The 26,965-nt window shown below is 44.9% G+C and overlaps 1 protein-coding gene across 3 annotated transcripts; it reads left to right on the top strand.

Annotated features, from left to right (window-relative positions):
* Positions 1-26,084, top strand: LOC135504677 (protein TASOR-like). 3 transcript variants are annotated; one of them, XM_064923450.1, is made up of 20 exons: positions 1-426; positions 6,944-7,089; positions 7,386-7,478; positions 7,689-7,761; positions 8,312-8,403; positions 10,235-10,529; positions 11,058-11,163; positions 11,297-11,400; positions 11,910-12,019; positions 12,544-12,616; positions 12,732-12,806; positions 12,957-13,727; positions 14,467-14,774; positions 14,898-16,229; positions 16,969-17,091; positions 17,490-17,649; positions 19,071-19,179; positions 23,574-23,752; positions 23,909-24,043; positions 24,225-26,084. In XM_064923450.1, exons 1-20 carry the CDS (start codon positions 117-119, stop codon positions 25,634-25,636), a joined length of 6,006 nt encoding a protein of 2,001 aa, XP_064779522.1. In that variant the 5' UTR covers positions 1-116; the 3' UTR covers positions 25,637-26,084. The 3 variants fall into 3 exon arrangements, with proteins under 3 accessions (XP_064779522.1, XP_064779524.1, XP_064779523.1); XM_064923452.1 differs by having other exon boundaries at positions 24,228-26,084; XM_064923451.1 differs by having other exon boundaries at positions 14,470-14,774.
* The last annotated feature ends 881 nt before the right edge of the window (positions 26,085-26,965 follow it).

Raw genomic sequence — 26,965 nt, forward strand, 5'->3', positions numbered from 1 at the left:
GAAGAAGGCATACGTCATTCACAATGGCGGAGACAGGGTGAGAAGGAGAGTGTGTTAGTGAAGCGGCGCAGTAACCAACTACATTGCCCGCGAAAGACGCTCACGGTGCCTGAAAAATGGCCATGAACTCCAAAGTGGAGAGAAAAACGGGCATACAGTGTCTGAAGACCGGCGAGCTCGACGTGGAGAGCGGCGATAGCAAGAAAAATTCGTGGTCAGCCGCCATCTCGGCCACATCCAACCAAAATGGCGATCAGACTGGATGTGAAGACCGTATAATGCCGGAACAAGAAGCATCTGAGCGGCGGAGGAGCGGGCACACGGACACAAGAAGCTCCAATAATTCACCGCTACCCGGCCAGAGACCGGCTGAACAGTTGCCAAGGAGAAATTTTCAGATACCGAGGAAGATTAAGGAACGGAAAGGTTGTGCCCTTTCTCTACTATTTCCAACAGAGGCTGCTTGTGTCATAATTCAAGTGCAGCATGTTGCAAACCCGCGTTCCCTACCGGCTGAATTTAGATGGTTGACATGGTTAAATGTGATCCATCTGCAGAGGGTAGCTAGTTTATTGCGCGCAAACCTCGTTATTGCCTTTGTTAACGTAATATCGGTTCCCGTACTCGCTCAGCATTGCAGGTAAGTTTCGGACCAGGCGCAAGGAGGGAAGCACGTGAAGAGACGCAGCCCATCTTGCGTGATTATTCAGACTGATAAGGGAGGGACTATACAGATACTCCCGGTGCCCATAATTGATGACGTATGACGCGCAGCGAGAGTTGAGTGGGGACGAACGGATTCAGTTCAGTCAGTCATAATGAGCCCCTTGTGGCTAGAAACTTCAGCGTGAATGTGAGACTTATCTGCCTGCCGGAGGTGGGACTTCGAGTGTTCAGACACTTTCCGTGATTGTCAGGGTATTTCAAATAAATAAAAGAAAACAGAATATAAAGGGAAAATCCGAACTATCTTTTTTTTTTTTTGACGTTAGTCCATTGTTGATACAGTCCCAAAATGTTTTGCATATCCTCAGTCAGAGTTTCAAGATATTTGACTTTCAAGAAGCAAAGAAATTTTGTGAAAATCACTAAAATAAATGTGCTTTAGCTGTTATCCTGGCCTGATATTGGCTACACCATCTAGCTTAGGGATGGGCAACTTTTTAAATGTTCATTTATTTAACAGTTAAGAACAAATTCTTATTTACAATGACAACCTGAAGGGGAACAGTGGTTTAACTGCCTTGTTCAGGGGCAGAACAAATTTCTTTATCTTGTCAGCTTGGGAATTTGATCCAGCAAAACCTTTCGGTTACTGGCCGAATACTCTAACCACTACGGTACCTGTGAATAGGGGCTACTCAGTTCATCATGAGGGGTCAAAGTGACTCGTGGGTCTGTACCCACACATGCAATCAGAGCTGTTCCTAGCCTTTTGTTGGGCCTCTCCTTCACCCACCATGCGAGCAAAACATTTACAGAGTTTTTTTTATTTTAGAGTTCATTTATTGCAATTCTACACATTTTGACATGGGGTGTGGAGAATGTACTTTTGAAGTAAGTTTGCCGCAATTCTACACTACAACTTTTCTTTGACTAATTTTATGGGGTGGAGAGAATGGTTGTCAGTTTTTAAGCACATTTCTGGCAATTCTACAGATTTTTCCATAGGGTGGGAGAGTGACTAACAAAACCAATGGGGGCCTGCGGTCAGAATTTGACCATTATTACTACAAGTTTAGATAGCTGACTCGACTAACTTACCAATCTAAAAACATTTTAGCTGACCTGAACTATTTGATTGACATAAGAGAAACTGCTGATGCGCAACCAAATTTTGAAATTTCATCTTGTGTATTCTACTATCTTAACTCTCAGCTAAAATAAGACCCCGACTCCTAATTTATAAAAAAAATAAAAAATAATTCTGAGTTCTCCATCTCTGATCTAGCTACCTTCCACTCCTTACTGCAGGACAGCAGTGCCCGGCAAGCGGGTGCAAACTCTCCCCATTTGACGGTGACATTCAGATGGTTACTATAAATATTACAAGTTATTTCTCATGTAGGCTGTTATCCCACTATAAATAAAATCAAGTGGGATGGAACAAATTGGCCACCAGCTACCACAAGTGATGCAGCAGGCACTGCATCTCAGTGCTAGAGGCGTCACTACAGATCCTGGCTGTATCACAACCGGCCGTGATTGGGAGTCCCATAGGGCGGCACACAATTGGCCCAGCATCGTCTGGGTTAGGGTTTGGCTGGGGTAGTCTGTCATTGTAAATAAGAATTTGTTCTTAACTGACTTTCCTGGTTAAATAAATGTTAAATACAAATAAATGATACAGCTGCCCAGTGGGAAGCACCAGTGAGAATTGCACCTCGATACAACATCGTTGTACTGTCATTCACACCGGCTTTCTGTAACGTTAGCTAAATGGCATGCCATGGTGATGTCCAGATGGTGTCCAATGCTACAAGTTATTTCTCCCTCACCCATCGAAATAAACTTCACTTTCTTTGACAAGTTTGAACTAGCGTCATGCTTCTGTGGTTGCCAGTTAGCCAGCATAAACTATATCTGGGAAGGGCTCATCAGGACGACTGACTGAACCGAATCCATTTGTCTCCAGTTGACTCAGCTGTGCAACATATGTCATCAATTGGCGTGTCCGTATAGCCTCTCCCGACTGATACAATGGATAACGTGCATAAAGATGGCAGAATTCCAATATGTCTTTGTTTTAGCACCATCTACTGAGTTTTTAAACTATGGCGTGCGATATGGTTCAATGTGCCAATAAATCCACACAATCTACTTTTTAGATTTTCAAATTGGCCGCGTCTTGAAAATAAAATTGTAATCACGTATACTCTGCTAATGACCAAACAAAAAAAGAGTAACTGAGAACTTAGCAAAACAAGGAATTTGTGGTAAATGCATTGGGGCCGCCATCTTTGAGCACTTCCGCTATTGAATTGGTATACAGTCTGAAACAGGAGTGCAAGATCGTGGAAATGTTTCTTACAAGCCAGAATGTTTAATCAAATTAAACTGGTTGTCTGTGCGGTTGGTCCTTCAGCTGGACATGCAAAACCATGTAAACATTCTGTCTTGTAAGGAACATTTCCATGATTTTGCACTTCTATGTTTCAGGCTATATACCAATTTAATTATGTATCTCAGTCTGATTAATCAGCCAACTGCCCATCAAGCCTCCATTTTCCTTGGGTCTACACAGGCTGATGTGGAGAGAAAAAGTAGTTTTGATGATGGTATTCAGCCGAGGACCCAATTTGAAGGCTTTTTGGTGGAAAATGACTATAGTGGAGAAGTCCACTCGGTTGCACAAACACTACACCCATCTAGACTTTTTACCATGGCCCTTCAGTGAAGCTTCAAAGATAGTCAGCCGTCGTCCCTTGTCTTCCATAATCGGTATCAAATCTGTGAAGATAAGTCCAGATTCTAATTTTAATCCCGTGCTCACTCGAAATAGTGAACCCATTGGCAATCCAGGAGTGTAGCCATACTGGGAGAAGCTGCCAAGGACTGTTTTGGTATTAGCTAGCTATCTAGGCTAGTTCATTATTCAGATGGGTTACTGTGCTGTTATTGGCTTTTACATCAACCTTTTTTGGCGTCAGAATGCTTCAGTTCGGCTGGCGCTTACCCGAACCGAACAAATGTGCTAGCATACTCCTTTAAAAGACCTTCGCTTGAAAAAATGCAATAGTACTGTTTGTCCATTTTTGAGACGCCCTAACCGAAATGGTCAGAATTAGTTTAAGATATCTCAAGAAATCTGTCATTCATTTTGAGCTATTTGCCAAGAACATCTTAGTCGCGCAATTTTATATCTAACAAAGATGTTTGGTTCAGTATTTCTCAATGAAAAAATTAACATGAGAACAAGTTGTCTCTCGTTGAATGACAACAGACTTTATTGAAGAATCTCTACTGTTAACCAGTCACCGACAAAGGGGCGTATACTTCGGCTTGCCTCCAGAAAAAATGTTTAAAATAAATAACAAAAACGTCACAATCTTGTCATAATATATGCACAAACTGTTTCGTCTGGGGAGCATGTGGACGACTTTAGACAACTATGCAATGGACACCACCATGGGCAGTGGAAGCCTGTTTTGTCATGGGTCCACTGCTTGGATTGTCATCGGAAAGAATTCCAGCTATGCAATGGTGCCTGCTATATTCACAGGTTGTATGTGTTTGGTTTTGTAGTTGAGAAGATGCAGAATTATGATGGCACAGCCTGCAAAGTTCATACAAGTTGCTCTCATGGGCATATAGCTACAGTGGGGCAAAAAAGTATGTAGTCAGCCACCAATTGTGCAAGTTCTCCCACTTAAAAGATGAGAGAGGCCTGTAATTTTTATCATAGGTACACTTTATTTTGGCCCATTCCTCCATGTAGATCTCCTCTAGAGCAGTGATGTTTTGGGGCTGTTGCTGGGCAACACAGACTTTCAACTATGACAGAGAAAATGAGAGAAAAAAATCCAGGTAGGATTTTTTATGAATTTATTTGCAAATTATGGTGGAAAATAAGTATTTGGTCAATAACAAAAGTTTATCTCAATACTTTGTTATATACCCTTTGTTGGCAATGACAGAGGTCAAACGTTTTCTGTAAGTCTTCACAATGTTTTCACACACTGTTGCTGGTATTTTGGCCCATTCCTCCATGTAGATCTCCTTTAGAGCAGTGATGTTTTGGGGCTGTTGCTGGGCAACACGGACTTTCAACTCCCTCCAAAGATTTTCTATGGGGTTGAGATCTGGAGACTGGCTAGGCCACTCCAGGACCTTGAAATGCTTCTTACGAAGCCACTCCTTCGTTGCCCGGGTGGTGTGTTTGGGATCATTGTCATGCTGAAAGACCCAGCCACGTTTCATCTTCAATGCCCTTGCTGATGGAAGGAGGTTTTCACTCAAAATCTCACGATACATGGCCTCATTCATTCTTTCCATTACACGGATCAGTCGTCCTGGTCCCTTTGCAGAAAAACAGCCCCAAAGCATGATGTTTCCACCCCCATGCTTCACAGTAGGTACGGTGTTCTTTGGATGCAACTCAGCATTCTTTGTCCTCCAAACACGACGAGTTGAGTTTTTACCAAAAAGTTATATTTTGGTTTCATCTGACCATATGACATTCTCCCAATCTTCTTCTGGATCATCCAAATACTCTCTAGCAAACTTCAGACGGGCCTGGACATGTACTGGCTTAAGCAGGGGGACACGTCTGGCACTGCAGGATTTGAGTGTGTAGTGTGTTACTGATGGTAGGCTTTGTTACTTTGGTCCCAGCTCTCTGCAGGTCATTCACTAGGTCCCCCCGTGTGGTTCTGGGATTTTTGCTCACCGTTCTTGTGATCATTTTGACCCCACGGGGTGAGATCTTGCGTGGAGCCCCAGATCGAGGGAGATTATCAGTGGTCTTGTATGTCTTCCATTTCCTAAAAATTGCTCCCACAGTTGATTTCTTCAAACCAAGCTGCTTACCTATTGCAGATTCAGTCTTCCCAGCCTGGTGCAGGTCTACAATTGTGACAGCTCTTTGGTCTTGGCCATAGTGGAGTTTGCAGTGTGATTGTTTGAGGTTGTGGACAGGTGTCTTTTATACTGATAACAAGTTCAAACAGGTGCCATTAATACAGGTAACAAGTGGAGGACAGAGGAGCCTCTTAAAGAAGAAGTTACAGGTCTGTGAGAGCCAGAAATCTTGCTTTTTTGTAGGTGACCAAATACTTATTTTCCACCATAATTTGCAAATAAATTCATTAATAATCCTACAATGTGATTTTCTGGATTTTTTTTCTCATTTTGTCTGTCATAGTTGAAGTGTACCTATGATGAAAATTACAGGCATCTCTCATCTTTTTAAGTGGGAAATGACATTCCATTTTAGAATAGGACGGAATGAATTGACCCCAACTCTGGATCCCAAATGCCATTTCTGCCATATTATTTGCCCAATGCGATTTTCCATACCTGGCAATTTATTAAACCTCTCCTCAAACTGTATTTGTCACATGCTTCGTAAACAACAGGTGTAGACACTGAAATGCCTACATATGAGTCCTTTACCAACAAAGAATTAAGGATGAAATAGTGACAAGAGGAATACTGTAAAACACAATGAATAACAACCAGCAAAAATAACATGGCTATACACTGGGAGTACCAGTACTGAGTTGAGATGCAGGAGTACGAGGTTATTGAGGGACATATAGGTAGGAATGAAGTAACAAGGCAACGGGATAGATGGACTGAGCTGTAGCAGTAGTGTATGTGGAGCAGCAGAAGCAGCTGCGTATGTGGTGAGTGTGAAAGTGTGTGTGGCGTCAATAGGCATGTGTGTGGTGTCATTGTAAGGAAATGTAGTTCATCCTGATTATGCTGCAGCACCATCCTGATATTCTGCAGTGCTTCCAAGCATTACAGACACAACACCACCTCCACAACCCTTATGTGCCCAATCCCAGATTGACCCTCTAGGCACTTGTGTATAAGCAATACGGAGAAGAAAAATCCACCTTGTCACTCGGAGGGAAGGTGGTTTAAGCATAATGCTAATACCTGTCTAATCTCTTGACATCTCCATAAAGTGCTTAGATGTAGGGGCAAGCTGTTCAGAATGCATATGTGTGATGCCAGCTCTGCTATGCTATTCTCAAATCAGAGTAAATGGGATTCTGTAAAGAACTGTCATTACAGTGTGAAACATGTTTTTCCAAGTCTGCCCCCTCTTAAACACACTTACTAATCCCTGTTGACAGTTTAAACTGACCAGATAGCCAGAAAGTAGCCTATTGAATGCTTAAAAGTAAGAATGTATACAAATGAACAATGTCATCCTGTTCTATGTTGTGCCAACCACATCCCAAACACTAATCCACTGCTTCTCTCCTCCTAGGCCTGTACCAGTTTCTGCCCCCTGACTCCCGGGACTTTGAGGGCCTTGTGAAGATTCTGTCCTCCTCCTACCTGGATGCATCGTCTAGAGGGACATTCTCCTATAGCAAAGCCAGGCTCATTCACAATGAGCTGCTGGAAAAAGAGGTAGCATCAGCAAGCCCCCCCCCCCCCCCCCCCCAGTTAGCCTCTGGCTGTTGTCAATGTTAAGATGTTATTTGAAGTTTTGCAACAGCTCCACTTCCTAATGTTCAAACAAAACACATTACCCACTGCTGATATTGTCCCCAGACTGGCCCAAAATGCTAATTGATAATTTTGCACGACCAATAACAAATACGTACTTCATATCTCCTTCACCCACCCACAAAACCAGTGTCCCCTTTATATTGCTGTGCTCACATCTTTTCTCATGATGTCATGGTTTCCTGTGTGTGTGCCAGTTCATTGAGAAGAGGAGGGAGCTAAAGCAGGAGGGCCGTACAGACCCAGAGCTGGTGGAGTCCTACTGCTTCATGTTCCCAGACAAGTCTAAGGTGAGCCTGAGGGCCTGCCTGCCTCACCAGGGCGTGTGGTACAGCTCATTGATTTACTACTCTGATCTGCTGTTGCTGCTACAGTGAAGTCTGGATCTTTGGATTATGCATTAGGTCTACAATCTGAGTTTTGCTGCTTTACTCCTGGTTTTCCCTTAAAACCATTTTTCTTTCTTTTTTGACTTATAATTTGTGAATTACTTTTTCCAGCTCCCGTTGATTTGTGAGAAGGGTCTGTCCGTGGGACACTCCAGGATCACTGCACTCGGAAATCCAGCAATGGGTGAGTGTGTGTGTGTGTGTGTGTGTGTGTGTGTGTGTGTGTGTGTGTGTGCGCCTGTGTACTAATTACCAAATGTCATGCATTATGTTGTTTTTAGGGAGAGTTTGCAAATGTCAAATTTGTGCTGTTCACCTTCTAAGGATTGGACTCAAGAAGAACAGCTTTTCTCGCTAATGCACTTGTGTTTTTGGGCCTGGTGTATGTCAGTTTGAAGTTGATCTGCTTTTGAACAAGTTTAATGTTTAAAGACTGTCTCTAAATGATGAAAAGCTGTATGCCTCAGCACAGTAAGGGCAGCTTTGTCCACTGATGGACAGCTTAGCATTTCTACCAGATACAGCTACATGACAAGATACCCAATACATGACCTAGCAACAGCTGAGTATTTGGTGAAATATTTATTACAATACATGAACTACACTGCCTCAAACCTCAGTCATAAAATATTAGCCCACACACAGAATTAGATTTGCCAAAAGTGAAAGTTCTTTATGAATTGTTTTTGTCTCATTAGTTTGTGCTTGACATTACTTTTGTTTTGTCATTTCAGGTGTTTATCTGTCCAAATTCTCTGATTTGCTTCAAATGAACCCGTTTGAAGCAGGAACCTGTGGAGACATTGTTGTATTTAAAGTCATGAGGGTAAATAAATGTCCTATCTAACTTGAAACTATATGTATCTTATGAATACCTAGAAAATAGTTGCTTACATTGCTACAGCCTAGCGTTGAGTGCAACCAACATCACCTTTCGGCGAAATTCGCCGTTTTGAATCCAAAATAGGTGACCTATGTGATTCGTGTAGATCCGATGAGAAAAGTTTTTTTGGGGTTGGGGGGGCTTTGGATCACTACTGGCTGTAAGCAAACGAGTGATACACGTTTGGAGCAATACTGGCTGTATCCAAGGCCAATCGTTCACATAACAACAGCCAATTGTTCACATAACAACAGAATGCTTCACGCGACTGAAGAGAGAAGAGACAACCAATGTGCTGGTTACTGCATCAGGGCGTGCTCTGGAAAGAGAGGGAGAGTGGAAAGGCAGTTTGTCAGTTACAGCAGTGTGTCCCCTGAACGATAACGAAGAGGTAGGTGAGAAGCCTGACCACGGAGACGGGGGGTGAGAAGGTGATGAAGCTACTTCATGAGCTGTAACCCGAGAAACAACTGGCATTTGGAAAGTTTGAGGTGAGGGAGAATAAGTGTGGTGGAATAAGTATTGTTAGCGTTGTTAAGTATCTTTCTAGCTGAATCGAATTCTCCGTTAACTAGCCAGAGAAATGTTGAGCAACATTAGCCAACTGACCAAATAATTGAGTTTATGGTGTGAAAAATAGCTGGCTAATAAAGTCATACAGCTAACTAAGGTTATAACATCAGATGCGCAAGCGTTAGTAACCTAACCAATTCGCTATAGTATTAACTGGTAAACGACTCCTTGCCATTCCTCAAGTTATAACGCGTTAGTTGCTCACTGGACCCAGGGAATCTGAACTGTTAACTAGCTAACGAACTAACTACTATCTGTGAAATTATGTTTTCCGTCTAATGCATGTGGTTCATTTTCAGAATGAGAGAGTTAGGTGCAAATGATGAGTTGCTTGTTAAACAAGTTGATTCAGGGATGAAGTGTAGATGGTGCTGGGCCTGGCTTAAGCTGGATGCCACTATAGAGGTGAAAGGAACACCACACACACGTTCCCTCTTTTTCAATACAGTGGATTAAAAGGGGTATGCCAGGTGTACTCTGCCTGAAAGAGACCAATTATGCCAACAAAGGGTATCATGCTCTGCTGGCACATTGTAGAACAGATGTATGTCCACAGGCAGAAAGTGTACAATGTAATAATGGTGTAGTCCAAATATATTGCTTTTGTGTTGAACTTGACAGTAACACTTGTGTGTGAGTGAGGGTGGGATTGTTAAATGTTTTACTCTGTAAACGTTATTTTTTCACCTTGTGCACTTGATCAATGTCTACCATAGAGGCCACTATAATAGAGCAAAAATAGAATGCCTGTTTGTTTCATTCTATTTCTACTTTAAGATTTTTCCCCCCAAGTGCAATATTTAGATGTGTGTGTGGTCACAAGCGTTCTATTATAAAGGCTGTCATGGCTAACTGCCATATTAGTGTATTGTTTTTTTCTCAAGACTTGAGTGTCATTTGCAGTAAAGTATAGGCAACAAATAACATTGGATTGCTTTCATATTTTTTTTGTTGCTGTGAGTTAGGTTCACATTAACCACTTTTTATTTTACACACAGAGACTGATCATGTAGATCATATTCTTTGTTTAATTATTTAAAACATGCATTTCCCCCTAGCAGGGAATTTTTGCATGTTTCAATGCAAAAGAAAGTGTCGCCTTTTTGGGCCCTCACCATTTTGCATCCCTGCAACATATACCAGCCTGTATACCACATCAGTTTAAATTATCTGTAACCCATTAAATGTGTTTGTCCCTCAGGGCCGGCTGAAGAGCATCTTTGAGAACATGCCCAAGAGTGTACTGGACCCCACGCCCAAGTTTGACTGTCATGTCTCTAAGAACGCCACACGGGTCACTTCCCTGCTGTCATACAGGGCCTTTGAGCTCACGCAGCAGTATTTCTATGAGTTTGCTTTTGATGAGATCAAGTCTCGGCCCAGGCATGTGTGTCCATACGCTGTGGTGTCCTTCCAGTACAAAGGCAAGGAGTCTGCTGCTGCACCTATGGCTGCACACAGGTTCAACAGCACTGTCTGTGAAGGAGGAAGCAGAAGTACGCTCCCATTTCTTCTTTTTCACATTATCTCTCTGCTTTAATGTGTTTGTACTGAAGGATTTTGTAATTGTAGAGGTGAAAGAATGGTACCACTACCACATATCTACAGTACTAAATCCATGTGCATGTATAGTGCGCATATTGTGTGTGTATGCATGTGTGGGGCAGCAGATAGCCTAGTGGTTTGAACGTTGGACTAGTAACTGAAAGGTTGCAAGATCGAATCCCCGAGTTGACAAGGTTAAAATCTTGTCTTTCTGCCCCCGAACAAGGCAGTTAACCCACTGTTCCTAGGCCATCATTGAAAATAAGAATTTGTTCTTTGCTGACTTGCCTAGTTAAATAAAAAAAATAAAAACTGTGCCAATGTTTGTTTTTAAGTAGGTATTGTAGCATGAAGTTTGATAGCTAGCTTGTATGTTGGCTGACTATGTCCATATTTAAACTGTGACTGGGGCCATTGTTTCTATTGCAAATGTAAAGTGTTTTGAATGCACTTTAAATAAAGTTTAATTTGCCTGCCAGGGAGGAGTAGCTACACTGTGTGGAGTGGGCCGCTGGTGAACAAGGGACAGGAGTTGTGCCAGGTGTGTCTGTGCTCCTCTACACGCCATTTCCTCCCTTTCAAACTGTGAGTACCCCTTTATTATCTATACACGTATTTATTTCTATAACTAAAACATGGCTGTCAGTTGTAATTCATAGTTAATAAATATTAAGTTATATAAAAAGTAGATTAACGGGTGTGTGTGTTCTATTTGCAGAGCGGAGAAGTTGGAGATGAGTATGGGGATGCAGCTGGACCAGGTGAAGAGGAAGATTCCCTCTGTTCTGTTTTCCTGGGATACCTACAGCGGAACACGAGAAGGTCAGAAACACTCCATACCTCTATAGCCTTACTCCTAGTTTAGCTCATCTATTCTCTGACGAAGACAGCAGTACATAGGCATAGAACGGGGGTGTCAAACTAATTTTGCCCCTGGGTGCCTCATTTGGTCTTCAACAAGGTCCAGAGAGGCCACACTGAAAATACATATTTCTTTGCCATCAACATTAAAAAAAAAATGTCCTCTGTCCATCATTCTTGGAATTTTTGATGCTCCCTGACTGTCTAGCTTTCATTTCGGTGATTATTAGCAAGCTGGACACAATCAAGAAACGGTGGACCATTATATCTGCACAGTTTCAATTTGGTTTGAGTCATTGTTTGACACCCCTGCTATAGAATGGCAACAGCGACAACAACACTGAATCTGACTAACAACAATGTAGGAACTGTCACCCGGAGTCTTGATATCACTGTGTAGGTGTTTTTTGTGTGTGTGTTTTTACCAAAGTGTGTGTGTGTGTGTGTGTGTGTGTGTGTGTGTGTTTCAGTGCTAAAGTGTGGGATGTACTGCAGCCTGTTTGAGGTGGTGGATGGGAAGGGAAAAGCGAGCACCAGCACTTTATCAGGACTAATACACAAACTGGAGAGAGAGAGGATGGTGAGTCACTCCCTGACTGTTCCTCTGGCGGATGTTTAATCAAGAAAGATAATACAGAATTATATATTTACAATTCAATGAAATGTACCTTGCATCAGCAAAAATCCTTAACGGGACATAAAAATAACAACTGACAATGTACTAACACATATAAGGGTTGGGGACTGTGCAGGGGACTACAAGTGATTAAAGAACATAACGTCACAGTTGAATGGTTACACATGAAGACTAGAAAAGGAGTGGGGAGGGGGATGCGGGGATGGATCATAGTGTCATAAAGTCCCAGTCTTCCATTTGGTCCCCTATGACGTTTGAAATGTGGAGTAGCTGAATTGTTCAATTCCCTAGAAGGGGTGCTGTCATTTGTTCCCCATATGTTTTTAATCGGTAGAGCTAATGAGAATCAGGTAATTCCAATGCTGTAATGTTAAGTCAAGAATAGTGTTGCACAGCTGCAGTGTATGTATGTAAAGTGTTTGTTTAGATGTAGTGAATGTTAACGTCTCGGTTTCTCCCCTGTGTAGGTGCTAGTGAAGCCTTTATTTGATAAAGGCTTTCTCTTCCTCTTGTCATCTACTCAGATGGTTAATCCCAAGGGTATGTCTTGTCTATCTCTTATCACGTCTTTTTCGTTCTCACCTCTCATTTCTCAACTGATCTGACATGTTGTTTGTGTGGGTTATTACCGAGGAAGTTGTTTTGTGTATTCTAGAACGACAGGGGCGGTTTGAAAAGAGCCTGCAGGCATTGTTTATCTTTCAGGAGTCCAGGGGAGTCATTAAGTACAGTAAGTATTCTAAAAGATCCTTCTTCAAACCACAGTTGCAGCTTATTTTTCCTTGATATGTGATTTCTAGTAAGAGCCTTTTATGTGCACCTTATGCACTTTTAACCACTACATCCATTGACCATGTCCCTGCTGTCATTCTTCCCCCAGAGCAGGAGCCCCTGTCATCTGAGACTCAGCCCCCCCTCTTGGTCTCCATGGAACCATTCATCCCAGCCCTGCACTACGCCCTGCTGAAGATGCGCTCCACCCCCGACATCAAGCACCTCAGCACCGGGGTGGAGCGCCAGGCCCTAGACTACCTGACCAGGAGGGACAGTGTCAGGGCCTTCCTTGTCCCAGAGTACCAACAGAACCTGGATGAGAGGGGCAGCATGCACCCCGTGCCCCGTCCCAAATCCAACATGGAGGGTCTGCTACGCTCCTACCTGCATGGTCCCTCCTCGGCTTACGTCCTCCCCATGGTCAAGGCCAGGGACATGATGGACAGGATCAACCAGCCCCCGTCTGCCCCGGCACCCACCACCACGGACTACAGCCCTGTGTCAGACTGGGGGGGCTCAGGAGGGTCGGACAGACCAGAGAGGCAGCCTCCAGAGAGCAGTAGCAGTAGTAGGAGAGGGGGGACTTCCCAGGCCCATTCTAACGGGGCTGCAGCAGGGACAGGGGCCCCTCCCCAGAGGTCCAGGCTAGCCCAGAGTGATTATGATAAGGAAAAGATGAAACAGCTTCTGAAGCTGATCCAGCTGCATAAGAAGGCCCTTGTGAAGGAGCCAGGGGAGAAGGAGAGGGACGAGGGGGGTGATGATGGGTCCTGGGAGGGCCCCCACGGCCTGAAGAGAAAACTAGAGGAGGACGAATCAGGAGCCATGTATAAATATCTACGGGGAGCCCACTTCAGCAACGGAGAGCCCAGTAGAGGTGAGCCTGTGACGTGTGTTTGTGTGAGAGAGCCGGATGGTGTGGGAGGGAGCAAAATATTGTATGAGAGGGGCCTCCCGGGTGGCGCAGTGGTTAAGGGCGCTGTACTATCAGAGACTCTGGGTTCGCGCCCAGGCTCTGTCGTAACCGGCCGCGACCGGGAGGTCCGTGTGGCGACGCACAATTGGCCTAGCGTCGCCCGGGTTAGGGAGGGGTTGGCCAGTTGGGATGTCCTTGTCTCATGGCAGGCCGGGCGCAGTGCGCGCTAACCAAGGTTGCAAGGTGCACAGTGTTTCCTCCGACACATTGGTGCGGCTGGCTTCCGGGTTGGATGCGCGCTGTGTTAAAGAAGCAGTGCGGCTTGGCTTGGTTGGGTTGTGTATCGGAGGACCTTCAACCTTTGTCTCTCCCAAGAATGAGTGAGTTGGTGTGGGAGAGAGTGATAGGTGGGTGTCGGTGTGTGCAAGACTGAAGAATAAGGGAAAGAACAAGTGTGGGAGGGAGTCATAAGTTTAGTAGGGCAGTAGTGTTCAATAATAATAATAATAGTGTTTTAACATTTATACGCCAACCAAAGAGAAAATATTGATTTCAGGTTCTGATTTAACATTTAAATCTAGGCCTATATAGTCAATAATATCCTTTCTAACCTTTCCATGTGTGTACTGTAGAAGCCTACCGTATAAACCTGGTAAGTGAGGCTACATCCATCCTAACCAAACTGTCTCCGTCCTCCCAGTAGCCCAGGGGGAGGAGGAGGGGGAGGGTGGGAACTACAACCTGGCAGCAGTAATGGAGAGTATGGGGATCTACAACACTGACCTGAGGGACAGGGGCAACTCCTCTCAGGCATCCTCAGCCAACGAGACCCAGCGCCTGCTCAAGATCCTGCTCTCCACCCTCAACAAGGCCATGGCCCAGGGTGCTGCCGCCACCGACCTGCCCGACCACGGGGAGCCCACCACGGGCACGGCCAGCATGGAGAAGCCCCTGGCTGGAGCGCCGTACGCAGGGCGAGTGGAGCAGGCCCGACAGGACTGCCTGGAGGTGAGATGTTTGTGAGAAAAAATGAAGTACGGACTCAGACGGACTCTTTGAATGTACTGAATCCTCTGGTGTTGTGATGGAGTATTGTGACTAACCATGGTGATGGTGGTGGTGTTTGTTTAGGAGCAGACGGAGTGCAGTCTGGCCAGCCTCTTCAGCCCCGGCTCTCCAGGAGAACAACACCACAGCTCAGAAAATCCACCACTCACCTTGGATCTGGCCTCTCACACAGACAAACCTTTCCCCTTCCTTGATGCTCTGACTGACAGCCACCTGGAGCAGAGGAGAGGTCTGGAGGGGGGTGAGAGAGGTCAGAGTGGTGACTCCCTTGAGCAGGAGACTGTTATGAGGCAAGCCTCTATAGAAAGGGTAGCCAGTGGGGCTTCCTTGGAGAGGGCTCTGAGGGGAGCCTCTCTGGAAAGGGACAAGGTTCTTAGAGGAGCCTCCCTGGAAAGTGAGAGGGTAGCCAGGGGCACCTCCCTAGAGAGGGACCGCAAGGTGGAGAGGCCAGCCAGGCCGTCCAGCACTCTGGACACCATCATTAGCCAGGGGCTCCACTGCCTCTCTAACTCCATCCAGGGCCTCATGGAGACCCAGAGGATCTACTACAACTCCCAGCTGTCCCCATGGCTGCCCCAGCGCCTCGCCTGGCAGCCCAACAGCTCTTTCTCAGACTTTGTGGCACCCTATGTCGTGTCTGTCCCTGTCCAGGGCCACGTCAACACCCTGTGTGAGAGGATGGGCCGGCTGGTGCCCCAACTCCGCCACACTGACTCTGCTAAAGCGCATGGGGCTTGTTCTACCCTCTGTGCTCCCCTCACAACTGTGCCACCCCCTCCACATGCTCTCACCCCCGCCCCTCCCATGCCCTCTCTCCCCCCACCTCCTCATCACATCCACCTCACCCCTAACCCTCCTATTCTCACTCTCCCTTCCCCACCCCATTCCCTCACTTCCATCTCTCCCCTTCCCCCCATCCCTCACCTTCCACCCCCAACTGCCCTCGTCCACCTCCCTGACCCTGTACCCATCACGTCCCCCACCCCCAAGCATGTCCCCAAAACCAAAGCACAGCCCCCTCAGGATAAGAGCGCCTCTTCCTCCCAGAGCCGGCACAAACTTGGTACAGTCAAACAGCCACACAAGAACCCCTCCGCAGCACAGAAGCCCTCCACGAAGAGGAAGTTTGAGCCATCTTCCTCAGAGTGTGAGATCTACTCCCCTTCCCAGGCCACCATGGGCTCCCCAGAATGCACCCCCACCCGGCCTAAACAAGCCCTTCTCACAGCCCCCTCTCCCCTGACCCCGGCCTCAGCCGCTGGACTACTGATAGGCCAGCTGAAGCCTGAGGTGTTCAGCAGCCTGGTGGAGATCTTCAAGGACGTGCAGAAGAACACGGTCAAGTTTTACATTCACTCTGGAGATGAGGAGAGTGACATCTGTGTGGAGATCAAGGTACTGTAGGCCTCACTTATGATTAGCACTGATGTTGTCAATGTTTGCCCACAGATGAACTCCTTCTCGCCAATGATTGAGCTAACGCTTCACCAATACCTTTCTCCAATACCTTTATCCAAAGTTTCTCTGTCCACTGTAAATATTGCAGATTAGCATTAGCTAGTCATAAAATTAACTTTTAAACCTAACCTTAACCACACCGCTAACCCAAATGTCTTACCCTAACCTTAAATTAAGACCAAAAAGAGAATTTTTACAATATAGCCAATTTTGACTTTGTAGATGGCCCATCTCGTTGAAATCGCTCAGTTCTGCCTTCAGGACAAGACTCGTCCCAATAAATGTCAACCTGCATCATAATCTGCATTGTGAATGATCTACTCCCCTTCCCAGGCCACCATGGGCTCCCCAGAATGCACCCCCACCCGGCCTAAACAAGCCCCTCTCACAGCCCCCTCTCCCCTGGCTTACTTGTCAAGAGTTCCCTCATGTTGTTGATCTACAAACATCATTAAAATAACTTTCTCCTCTGGAAGACGAGCAGAGTCCCACTTCATTGTATTCTCCTTGTTTTACTGCAGAACACTACTGCCATTAAAAAAATTGTTTACAATATTGCACGACTCCTCTTTCCCTCATTCCCTTATCTTCACCATGTCAATTTGGTTTTGTGATGTGTGTCGATGTCTTTTATCCTGTTCTAAAGCCCTTCTTTCTGTCTCTCACCCTGTCCCAGGAGTATTTGATGAGCCTGGGTAACACAGAGTGTAACCCCCAGACATTCCTGGAGAAAAACAGCAATCTGGATAAACTGCTCATCATCATTCAGAACGAGGACATCTCTTCCCACGTTAACAAGGTAACATCATCATTATCGGCTGACTGACTGCCCGATTGACTGGCTGGCTGCTAGGATGAGTCATCATTGCCACGGCACCAGACAGAATGTCTGTCCAGAGAGAATTATCATTAGCCCCCCAGAAAAAAATCTGAAATATTGAAATTCTAATTGGACCTGTGGAATAGATTTTTAAATCCAACAAAAAACATGGATGCAGCACAGAGATAAACATAGTGTCATTAATTGAATATGTAGGCAGAGCTGGAAGACATGCTCCTTGCGGTAACTAGTCTGGCCATGGTCATTACCTCTGTTTCACACAAATGTACATTTCAATGTTAAGTGTTGAGGATGAATTTAAAGCTGTATGTATGTGTCTTATTTAATGATTTATTCTGAACCATTCCCCCTGTCAGATCCCAGCCCTGGTGTCTTTGAAGAAGCTGTCCATGGTGAGCTTTGCTGGAGTGGACAGTCTAGACGATGTGAAGAACCACACCTACAACGAGCTCTTTGTCTCTGGAGGATTCATCGTATCTGACGAGTTTGTCCTCAACCCAGACTTCATAACTCACGGTGAGCCGCCTGAATTGGTCTCCGCAAATCTCCTTAACAGTCATTGTTAACAGTCACGTGGGTTCCACGTGTGAATATCTTGAGTTTTCGGTCACCGGTCCTTTCCATGAAGTTGGATAAATGCCATCGTTAGAGGATTTTGAGATAACATGCAGCTATACTATATAAACTCATAAAAATAAACGTCCCTTTTTCAGGACCCTGTCTTTCAAAGATAATTCGTAAAAATCCAAATAACTTCACAGATCTTCATTGTAAAGGGTTTAAACCCTGTTTCCCATGCTTAAACCATAAACAATGATCATGCACCTGTGGAACGGTCATTAAGACACTAACAGCTTACAGACGGTAGGCAATTAAGATCACAATTATGAAAACTTAGGACACTAAAGAGGCCTTTCTACTGACTCTGAAAAACACCAAAATAAAGATGCCCTGCTCATCTGCATGAATGTGCCTTAGGCATGCAGCCAGGAGGCATGAGGAATGCAGATGTGGCCAGGGCAATAAATTGCAATGTCCGTACTGTGAGACGCCTAAGACAGCGCTATAGGGAGACAGGACGGACAGCTGATCATCCTCGCAGTGGCAGACAACAACACCTGCACAGGATCGGTACATCCGAACATCACACCAGCGGGACAATGGCAACAACAATTGCCCGAGTTACACCAGGAATGTTCAATCCCTCCATCAGTGCTCAGACTGTCCGCAATAGGCTGAGAGAGGCTGGACTGAGGGCTTGTAGGCCTGTTGTAAGGCAGGTCCTCACCAGACATCACCGGCAACAACGTCACCTATGGGCACAAATCCACCGTCTCTAAGAGGACTGGCAAAAAGTGCTCTTCACTGACGAGTCACGGTTTTGTCTCAGTTGATAGTGAGAGGACTTTTTTCTTTTGTTTGTTGAATATACTCATTAGAAACAGTATTTGGTCAGATTTTTACCGTTAGAATTCCATTGTTGCTTATGTACCATGCAGCTGCCATTACTGGGGCGGCAGGGTAGCCTAGTGGTTAGAGCGTTGGACTAGCAACCGAAAGGTTGCAAGTTTGAATCCCAGAGCTGACAAGGTACAAATCTGTCGTTCTGCCCCTGAACAGGCAGTTAACCCAATGTTCCTAGGCTGTCATTGAAAATAAGAATTTGTTCTTAACTGACTTGCCTAGTTAAATAAAGGTAAAATAAATTTAAAGAAATACATTCTGGTTAGTAAAGTGTTCATAGATTGACTACATAGCAGATGGGCATAAGCCATGTGTTTTTTTTTGGAGTGGAAAAGTCTGAACTCTCATGACAGGTCATTTATGTGGGGGGCGGGGGGGGGTCAGTACGAGTATAAAGTGTTGTTTGTTAATGTGTTATTGTGTTTCCTGTGCAGATCAGTAATGCGTTGTGTATTATTGTGTTTCCTGTGCAGACCGGTTGCAGGCATTCCTGGGGTTCCTAGAGGAACAAAGCTCTCCAGAGAACCCCTGGCAGTGGAAGATCCACTGTAAGTCCCAGAAGAAACTCAAAGAGCTGGGCAGGTCAGTAATTACCTCCACTATTACCATTGAGCATGTAAGCCATTCAGTAACATCGTCCAGCCCATACAAAGACTGGCAAGAAAGTCTATCAACCAATAAGGAACGTTTCTGGGACGTTTCTGTAACGCTAAAAAAACAAAATACATAAATTAAAAAACATTATTAAACATAGGACATGATATCATGCTCTCATCAATAACTTTTTATTTTTTTTCATCTTATGTATTTAGATTTTTTTAGTATTTATTTTATTTAGTTAACCTTTTTTAAACTAGACAGGTCAGTTAAGAACAAATTCTTATTTACAATGACGGCCTACTGCGGGGACGGGTGCTGGAATTTTCAAAAAAATTATACTTAATTAAAAAAATTCGGACAAAATACCACGACAAGAGAGACAACACTACATAAAGAGAGACCTAAGATAACAGCAAGTCAGCAACACATGACAACAACATGTTAGCAACACAACATGGCAGCAGCACAAAACATGGTACAAACATTATTGGCCACAGTCAACAGCACAAAGGGCAAAAAGGTAGAGACAACAATACATCACGCAATGCCGCCACAATTGTCAGTAAGTGTGTCCATGAATGAGTGTTTGAATGAAGAGCTTGAGATAAAACTGTCCAGTTTGAGTGTGTGTTCCAGCTTGTTCCAGTCGCTAGTTGCAACGAACTAAAAATACAAGTGACCCAGGGATGTATGTGCTTTGGGGACCTTTAACCGGGGCTCCCAAGTGGCGCAGCGGTCTAAGCCACTGCATCTCAGTGCTTGAGGCGTCACTACAGACACCCTGGTTCAATTCCAGGCTGTATCCCACCTGGCTTTGATTGGGAGTCCCATAGGGTGGCGCACAATTGGCCCAGCATCGTCCGGGTTTGGCCAGTGTAAATAAGAATTTGTTCTTAACTTCTCTGGGATATGAACTGAACAACAGCCAGTGAAATTGCAGGGCGCCAAATTCAAAACAACAGAAATCCCATAATTAAAATTCCTCAAACGTACAAGTATTATACGCCATTTTAAAGATAAATGTCTTGTAAATCCAGCCACAGTGTCTGATTTCAAATAGGCTTTTACTGTGAAAGCACACCAAACGATTATGTTAGGTTAGCACCTCGTCATAGAAAACCATTAGAGCCATTTTCCAGCCAAGGAGGGGGCTCACAAAAGTCAGAAATAGCGATTAAATTAATCACTAACCTTTGATCTTCATCAGATGGCACTCACAGGACTTTGTTACACAATAAATGTGTGTTTTGTTCGATAAAGTTAATCTTTATGTCCAAAAACCTCATTTGAAATTGGTGTCGTATGTTCAGAAATGCATTGTCTCAAACAAACATCCTGTGAAAGTGCAGAGAGCCACATCAAATTACAGAAATACTCATAATAAACATTGATAAAAGATACAAGTGTTATGCATGGAATTATAGATAAACTTCTCCTTAATGCAACCGCTGTATCAGATTTCAAAAAGGCTTTACGACGAAAGCACACCTTGCGATTATGTTAGGTCAGCACCTAGCCACAGAAAATCATACAGCCATTTTCGAAAGAAGGAGAGGTGTCACAATAGTCAGAAATAGCGTTATAAATATTCACTTACCTTTGATGATCTTGATCGGAATGCACAATAAATGGTTGTTTTGTTCGATAAAGTCCAAATACCTCCTTTTTGTTCGCGCGATTAGCCCAGTAATCCTAATGCGCGATCGCTTAATTCCGACGAAAAGTTAAAAATGTTATATTACAGTTTGTAGAAACATGTCAAACGATGTATAGAATCAATCTTTAGAATGTTTTTATCATAAATCTTCAATAATGTTTCAACCGGACAATTCCTTTGTCTTTAGAAATGAAAAGGAACGCAGCTACCTCTCATGGCCACGCGCATGATTTAGCTCATGGCATTCTGCCAGACAACTGACTCAAACAGCTCTTATTCGCTCCCCCTTCACAGTAGAAGCCTGAAACAAGGTTCTAAAGACTGTTGACATCTAGTGGAAGCTGTAGGAAGTGCAATATGACCCCATAGACACTGTATATTCGATAGGCAATGAAAAACTACAAACCTCAGATTTCCCACTTCCTGGTTGGATATTTTCTCAGGTTGAGTTCTGTTATACTCACAGACATCATTCAAACAGTTAGAAACTTCAGAGTGTTTTCTATCCAAATCTACTAATTTTATGCGTATTCTAGCTTTTGGGCCTGAGTAGCAGGCAGCATGATATCATGTTTTATGTTTATTTTTATTGTTTTCTTGTTTCTCGAAATTGTTGCAACCCCTATTACTAGCCTGTTCAATCTCTCTTTCGTATTGTCTGAGATCCCTAAAGATTTGAAAGCTGGCGCGGTCAGCCCCCTCTTCAAAGGCGGAGACGCTCTAGACCCAAACTGTCATAGACCTATATCCATCCTGCCATGCCTTTCTAAAATCTTTGAAAGTCAAGTTAACAAACAGATAACCGACCATTTCGAATCCCATCGTACCTTCTCCACTATGCAATCCGGTTTCCGAGCTGATCATGGGTGCACCTCAGCCACGCTCAAGGTTCTAAACGATATCATAACCGCCATCGATTAAAGACAGTACTGTGCAGCCGTCTTCATCGACCTGGCCAAGGCTTTCGACTCTGTCAATCACCACATTCTTATCGGCAGACTCAATAGCCTTGGCTTCTCAAATGACTGCCTCGCCTGCTTCACCAACTACTTATCAGATAGATTTCAGTGTGTCAAATCGAAGGGCCTGTTGTCCAGACCTCTTGTAGTGTCTATGGGAGTGCCACAGGTTTCAATTCTCGGGCCAACTTTTTTCTCTGTATACATCAATGATGTCGCTCTTGCTGCTGGTGATTCTCTGATCCACCTCTATGCAGACGGCACCATTCTGTATACATCTGGCCCTTCTTTGGACACTGTGCTAACAAACCTCCAAACGAGCTTCAATGCAGTACAACACTCCTTCCGAGGCCTCCAACTGCTTTTATATGCAAGTAAAACTAAGTGCATGCTCTTCAACCGATTGCTGCCCGCACTGTCCCGCCCGACTAGCATCACTACTCTGGACAGTTCTGACTTGTGAATATGAAGAATATGTGGACATCTACAAATACCTAGGTGTCTGGTTAGACTGTAAACTCTCCTTCCAGACTCACATTAAGCATCTCCAATCTCCAAAATTAAATCTAGAATCGGCTTGCTATTTCGCAACAAAGCATCCTTCACTCATGCTGCCGAACATACCCTCGTAAAACTGACTATCCTACCGATCCTTGACTTCGGCGATGTCATTTACTCCACTCAGCAAATTTGGATGTAATCTATCACAGTGCCATCGGTTTTATTACTAAAGCATCATGCACTACCCGCAACTCCGATCTGTACGCTCTCGTTGGCTGGGCCTCACTACATATTTGTCGCCAAACCCACTGACTCCAGGTCATCTATAAGTCTATGCTAGGAATTGCCCCTCAGCTCACTGGTCACCATAGCAACACCCACCCGTAGCACGTGCTCCAGCAGGTATATTTCACTGGTCATCCCCAAAGCCAACACTTCCTTTGGCCGCCTTTCCTTCCAGTGCTCTGCTGCCAATGACTGGAACGAATTGCAAAAATCACTGAAGCTGGAGTCTTATATCTGCCTCTCTAAATTTAAGCATCAGCTGTCAGTACGTACAGCTTACCGATCACTGTACCTGTACACAGCCAATCTGTAAATAGCACACCCAACTACCTCACCCCCATATTATAACTTACCCTCTTGCTCATTTGCACCCCAGTATCTCTACTTGCACATCATCACTCCAGTGCCTCTATGGCCTATTTATTGCCTACCTCTCTACTCTTCTACATTTGCACACACTGAACATAGATTTTTCTATTGTGTTATTGACTGTACCTTTGTTTGTGTAACTCTGTGTTTGATTTTGTCGCACTGCTTTGCTTTATCTTGGACAGGTCGCAGTTGTAAATGAGAACTTGTTCTCAACTGGCCTATCTGGTTAAATAAAGGTGAAATTTTAAAAATGAGGGCTGCAGTAGATATCTCAGATGAGGGGAGTGAGGCCTAAGAGGGTTTTATAAATAAGCATCAACCAGTGGGTCTTGCGATAGGGAAATACAGAGATAACCAGTTTACAGAGGAATATAGAGTGCAGTGATGTGTCCTATAAGGAGCATTGGTGGCAAATTTGATGGCTGAATGGTAAATAACATCTAGCCTGTCAAGAGCACCCTTACCTGCCGATCTATAAATGATGTCTCCATAATCTAGCATGGGTTGGATGGTCATCTGAATCAGGGTTAGTTTGTCAGCTGGGGTGAAAGAGGAGTGATTACGTCAGACAGACATCCCAACCCCCCTCTCTCCTCTCATAGGTTGAACAGTGATGCCATGGCTCTTCTGAACCTGCTAACAGCCTATCAGAAGAAGCACCTGGTGGAGTTCCTGCCTTACCACGAGTGTGACGCCCAATCACGTCAGGCCCCTGATCTAGACTGCCTGGTCAAGCTCCAGGCTAACCACACCCAGCACCGCCACATCATCTTCCTCACAGGTATCACCACCATCATAATTTTCACAACATTATCATTTATCATCCTCTTCCTCACTCACTGCTTTGAGAATCTCTCTATAAGGCATTTTTCTGTTTGTAAATCAGAATATTTACTTTTCCAGTTGAGCACCCCTCTTTTGTTGTTTGCCCCTAAAGAGAGGCGGTTTGAGATGTTCCTGCAGTACTCCAGGAACGGCATAGTGATAGCGAACATCGATGACATCATGACAAGTTTTCACAGCCTAATTGGCTGCAGCGATCTGAACGAGCTGCCCACGCCGCCCTCTACTGGTGGGTATCATGAACAATGACTTCACAATTCAAATGCATAATTCTTTGTGATGGCAAGATATTTTCAAAAACGTGTGGCCAAATGTGAAATATTTTACTTGAATGTATCTATAACCTTTTCCTTCTCTTCCCCTCGTCCCCCCTCTCCTCTCACTTTTTCTCCCCTCTACTCCTCTCTCAGTAGTGCATGACGAGTGTGTAGAAGAGGAAGATATGTCGCTGGACTCTGATGACGACACCCAAAACCAGCCTATCGCCAAGCCCCCTGCCCAAAGCCAGGAGGGGGGAACAGGAGGGGGCATGGGGGACGCAACCCAGCAGCCCCCCTTACCTGAGTCAGACGATTTCCGCCCCCCTCTTCCCGACCAGCTCAACACCCCTGGCCGACACACACCCTCCTCCATCTCTTACTCCAGCGGCACCGCCAACCTGGCCGACTTCGCTGCTCTCAAATCAGCCATCTCCCAGTTCAAAGCCTCTAACCAGGTTGGGAGGGCAGGCTTGGCAGACATAGGCAGCACTTCGCCAGGAGCGTTTGCTGTCAACCCCCACCAGAGCTTCCTGTGTCCCTCCACCCAGTGGGCATCCTACTCTGGCTCCTCCGGCTACACGGCCTCCCCGGCCTACCCCGCCTCACCCTGCAGCAGTAACCAAGAACAGGACTACAGACACCCAGCCACAGCACCTACTACAGCCCCAGGCTCAACTCTCACCACACGGCCTCTGACCAGCCAGGCCCCCCTCACCCTATCAGACATCCCCCAGCCTCCCCTTCCACCACATCTCACGTTGGGTGGGGCTCAGTCTCAGTCATTTAGGATGCCTGGCTCTGATACGGGAGCAGCAGGGGTTGGTGTTGGAGCATCCTTCTCTATAGCCAGCAGTACTAGCATTCTGTCAAGCACAGCTATAGAGGTCTCTTCCTTTTCTCCATCCACTGCACTTACATACTCAGACCCTGCTGTTGCCTCCTTAGGCCTGGGCTATTCTCAGAGCGAAATGGCCCAGCTCAGCTACCTGGAAGGGGTCAGCTCCAGCACTAATGGGACCCCCACCCAGCAGGGGGACAGGACACTCAGTGGGCCTGGGGAGAGCCCATGGGGGTTAGGAGGTGGAACACCTAACAGCCAGGGGGGGGGCACGCCTGGCTCTGTTTCCCACAGCGGTCTCACCCAAAGTGGGGAGAGGGAGAGGACAGGCACTTCTGGTGGCAGTACCCCTGGAAGTCAGGGGGGCCGGACTCCAGTGAACAGTATAGAAAGCCTTGGAGCGGGCATGGCTATTGCCTCTGTAGCCACCAGGGGGGGCTCAATAGCTAGGCCAATGCTGCCAATCCTTGGAGGTACTGGAGGTAGTCGAGGCGGAGTGGCCAGTGTACATCCACTTAGCGATGGTCGCTTCAGCTGTATAGGTGCCATGCCTGGACAGATGGATGGGGGTATGGAACGCGGGAGCATGGTTTCTAGGGGAATGGGTCCCGGGTCGTTAGGGGAGTGCCGAGGTAGAGGAGCCCCACCTGGAGGCCCCTGGCCCAGGCCAGGTGAACAAGATTACTACTCAGAATACACATACTCACACAACTACTCCCCCTGAACAGACGATCATAATTATAGAGGGGGTAATGGGCACGTCACACTGGTAGAGCTGAATGTACATATTTACTTGTCATAAACACATTGAATTGATACTGGACAGAAGGATCCTGTTTTTTTTTTACAAATAAACTTGATACAGGCAGTGCCGAGTGTCGTTACTGTCGTGTATAAACGTACGCTCTTTACATGTGAGCCTTTTCAGACCCCTGTTCCAACCACTATATTTATAATTGCCAAGAAACCTTCCACTCTTTTTGGTTTTGTTTTATGTTTTGTTCTTTTCAGTTTTAGAACAGTTTCTGAACAAGGGGGAAGAGACAGGCTATTTTATTTTTAAAGAAAAAAAACATAAGTGGAAGGCACTCACTTTTCACTGTTGGTATTCTTTTTTACATCCTTGGTTGTTCAAAGAAGAATATCTATTAAAATAAACATGTTTCAAATCATATGTCGCTTTGATAACTATTAGCATAATCATGATGACTAGCAATCTAAAAGCATGCACCACAGCTGTCACCACTTGTTAATGAGTTTTATTTTTGTTTCTGCACACCTGGAGATCAAACCCTTAGGTTCATGATGAGCTAGTTGTCCTGGCAGCTTTTTGGACATATGAGGGTAAGTCTGTCATGGAGGCGTTATAAGCCAATCAATTGGAGCTGCAAATCTGTACTTACAACTTGGTATATAGTGCTAAGAACCTCCAATAATCTGAATGACATCTCTTATTGGTCTAATGGAGTCTAGCAACTGCCGGGTTCAGAAGTAGAACAATAGTAGGCCCATCAAAATAAATGGGACTTTGATAAGGTTGAGAGCCATGTCATAGGAGAGAATAAAATAGAGCATGGTCCAAAAACAATTGAGTTTTTGCTCCAGTTCAGGACTAACACACCAAATTCATCAATACCTTGATATTGTGTAAGTGCTGGGCTTGACCAACATCCTGCATACAACATAGCTTAGGTCAGCATTTTTTTTTAGACAATATCAGAGGAAGTGGAATAACCTGTTTCTTGTTGTCGACATTTAGAAAGTTTGCATAGAAAATCGATATTTTAATTGCCTCCTACGGTGCATTTCCATTGAACGGTCTTGTGTCGTTAAACCAAATGCAACCTCTTTTCTATGGCAAGCCTAAATAAGTTCAGGAGTAAAGATTTGCTTAGCAAGTCAGATAATAAGTTGCATGGACTCACTCTGTGTGCAATAATGGTGATTAACATGATTTTTTTGTGTGTGTCGATGAGTGAGAATTTCAAAAAATAATTGTTTAATTCAGGTTATAACACAACGTGGATAAGTCAAGGGGTATGAATACTTTCTG

The sequence above is a fragment of the Oncorhynchus masou genome, chromosome 18 (genome assembly GCF_036934945.1).
Source record: "Oncorhynchus masou masou isolate Uvic2021 chromosome 18, UVic_Omas_1.1, whole genome shotgun sequence".
Lineage (NCBI taxonomy): Eukaryota > Metazoa > Chordata > Actinopteri > Salmoniformes > Salmonidae > Oncorhynchus > Oncorhynchus masou.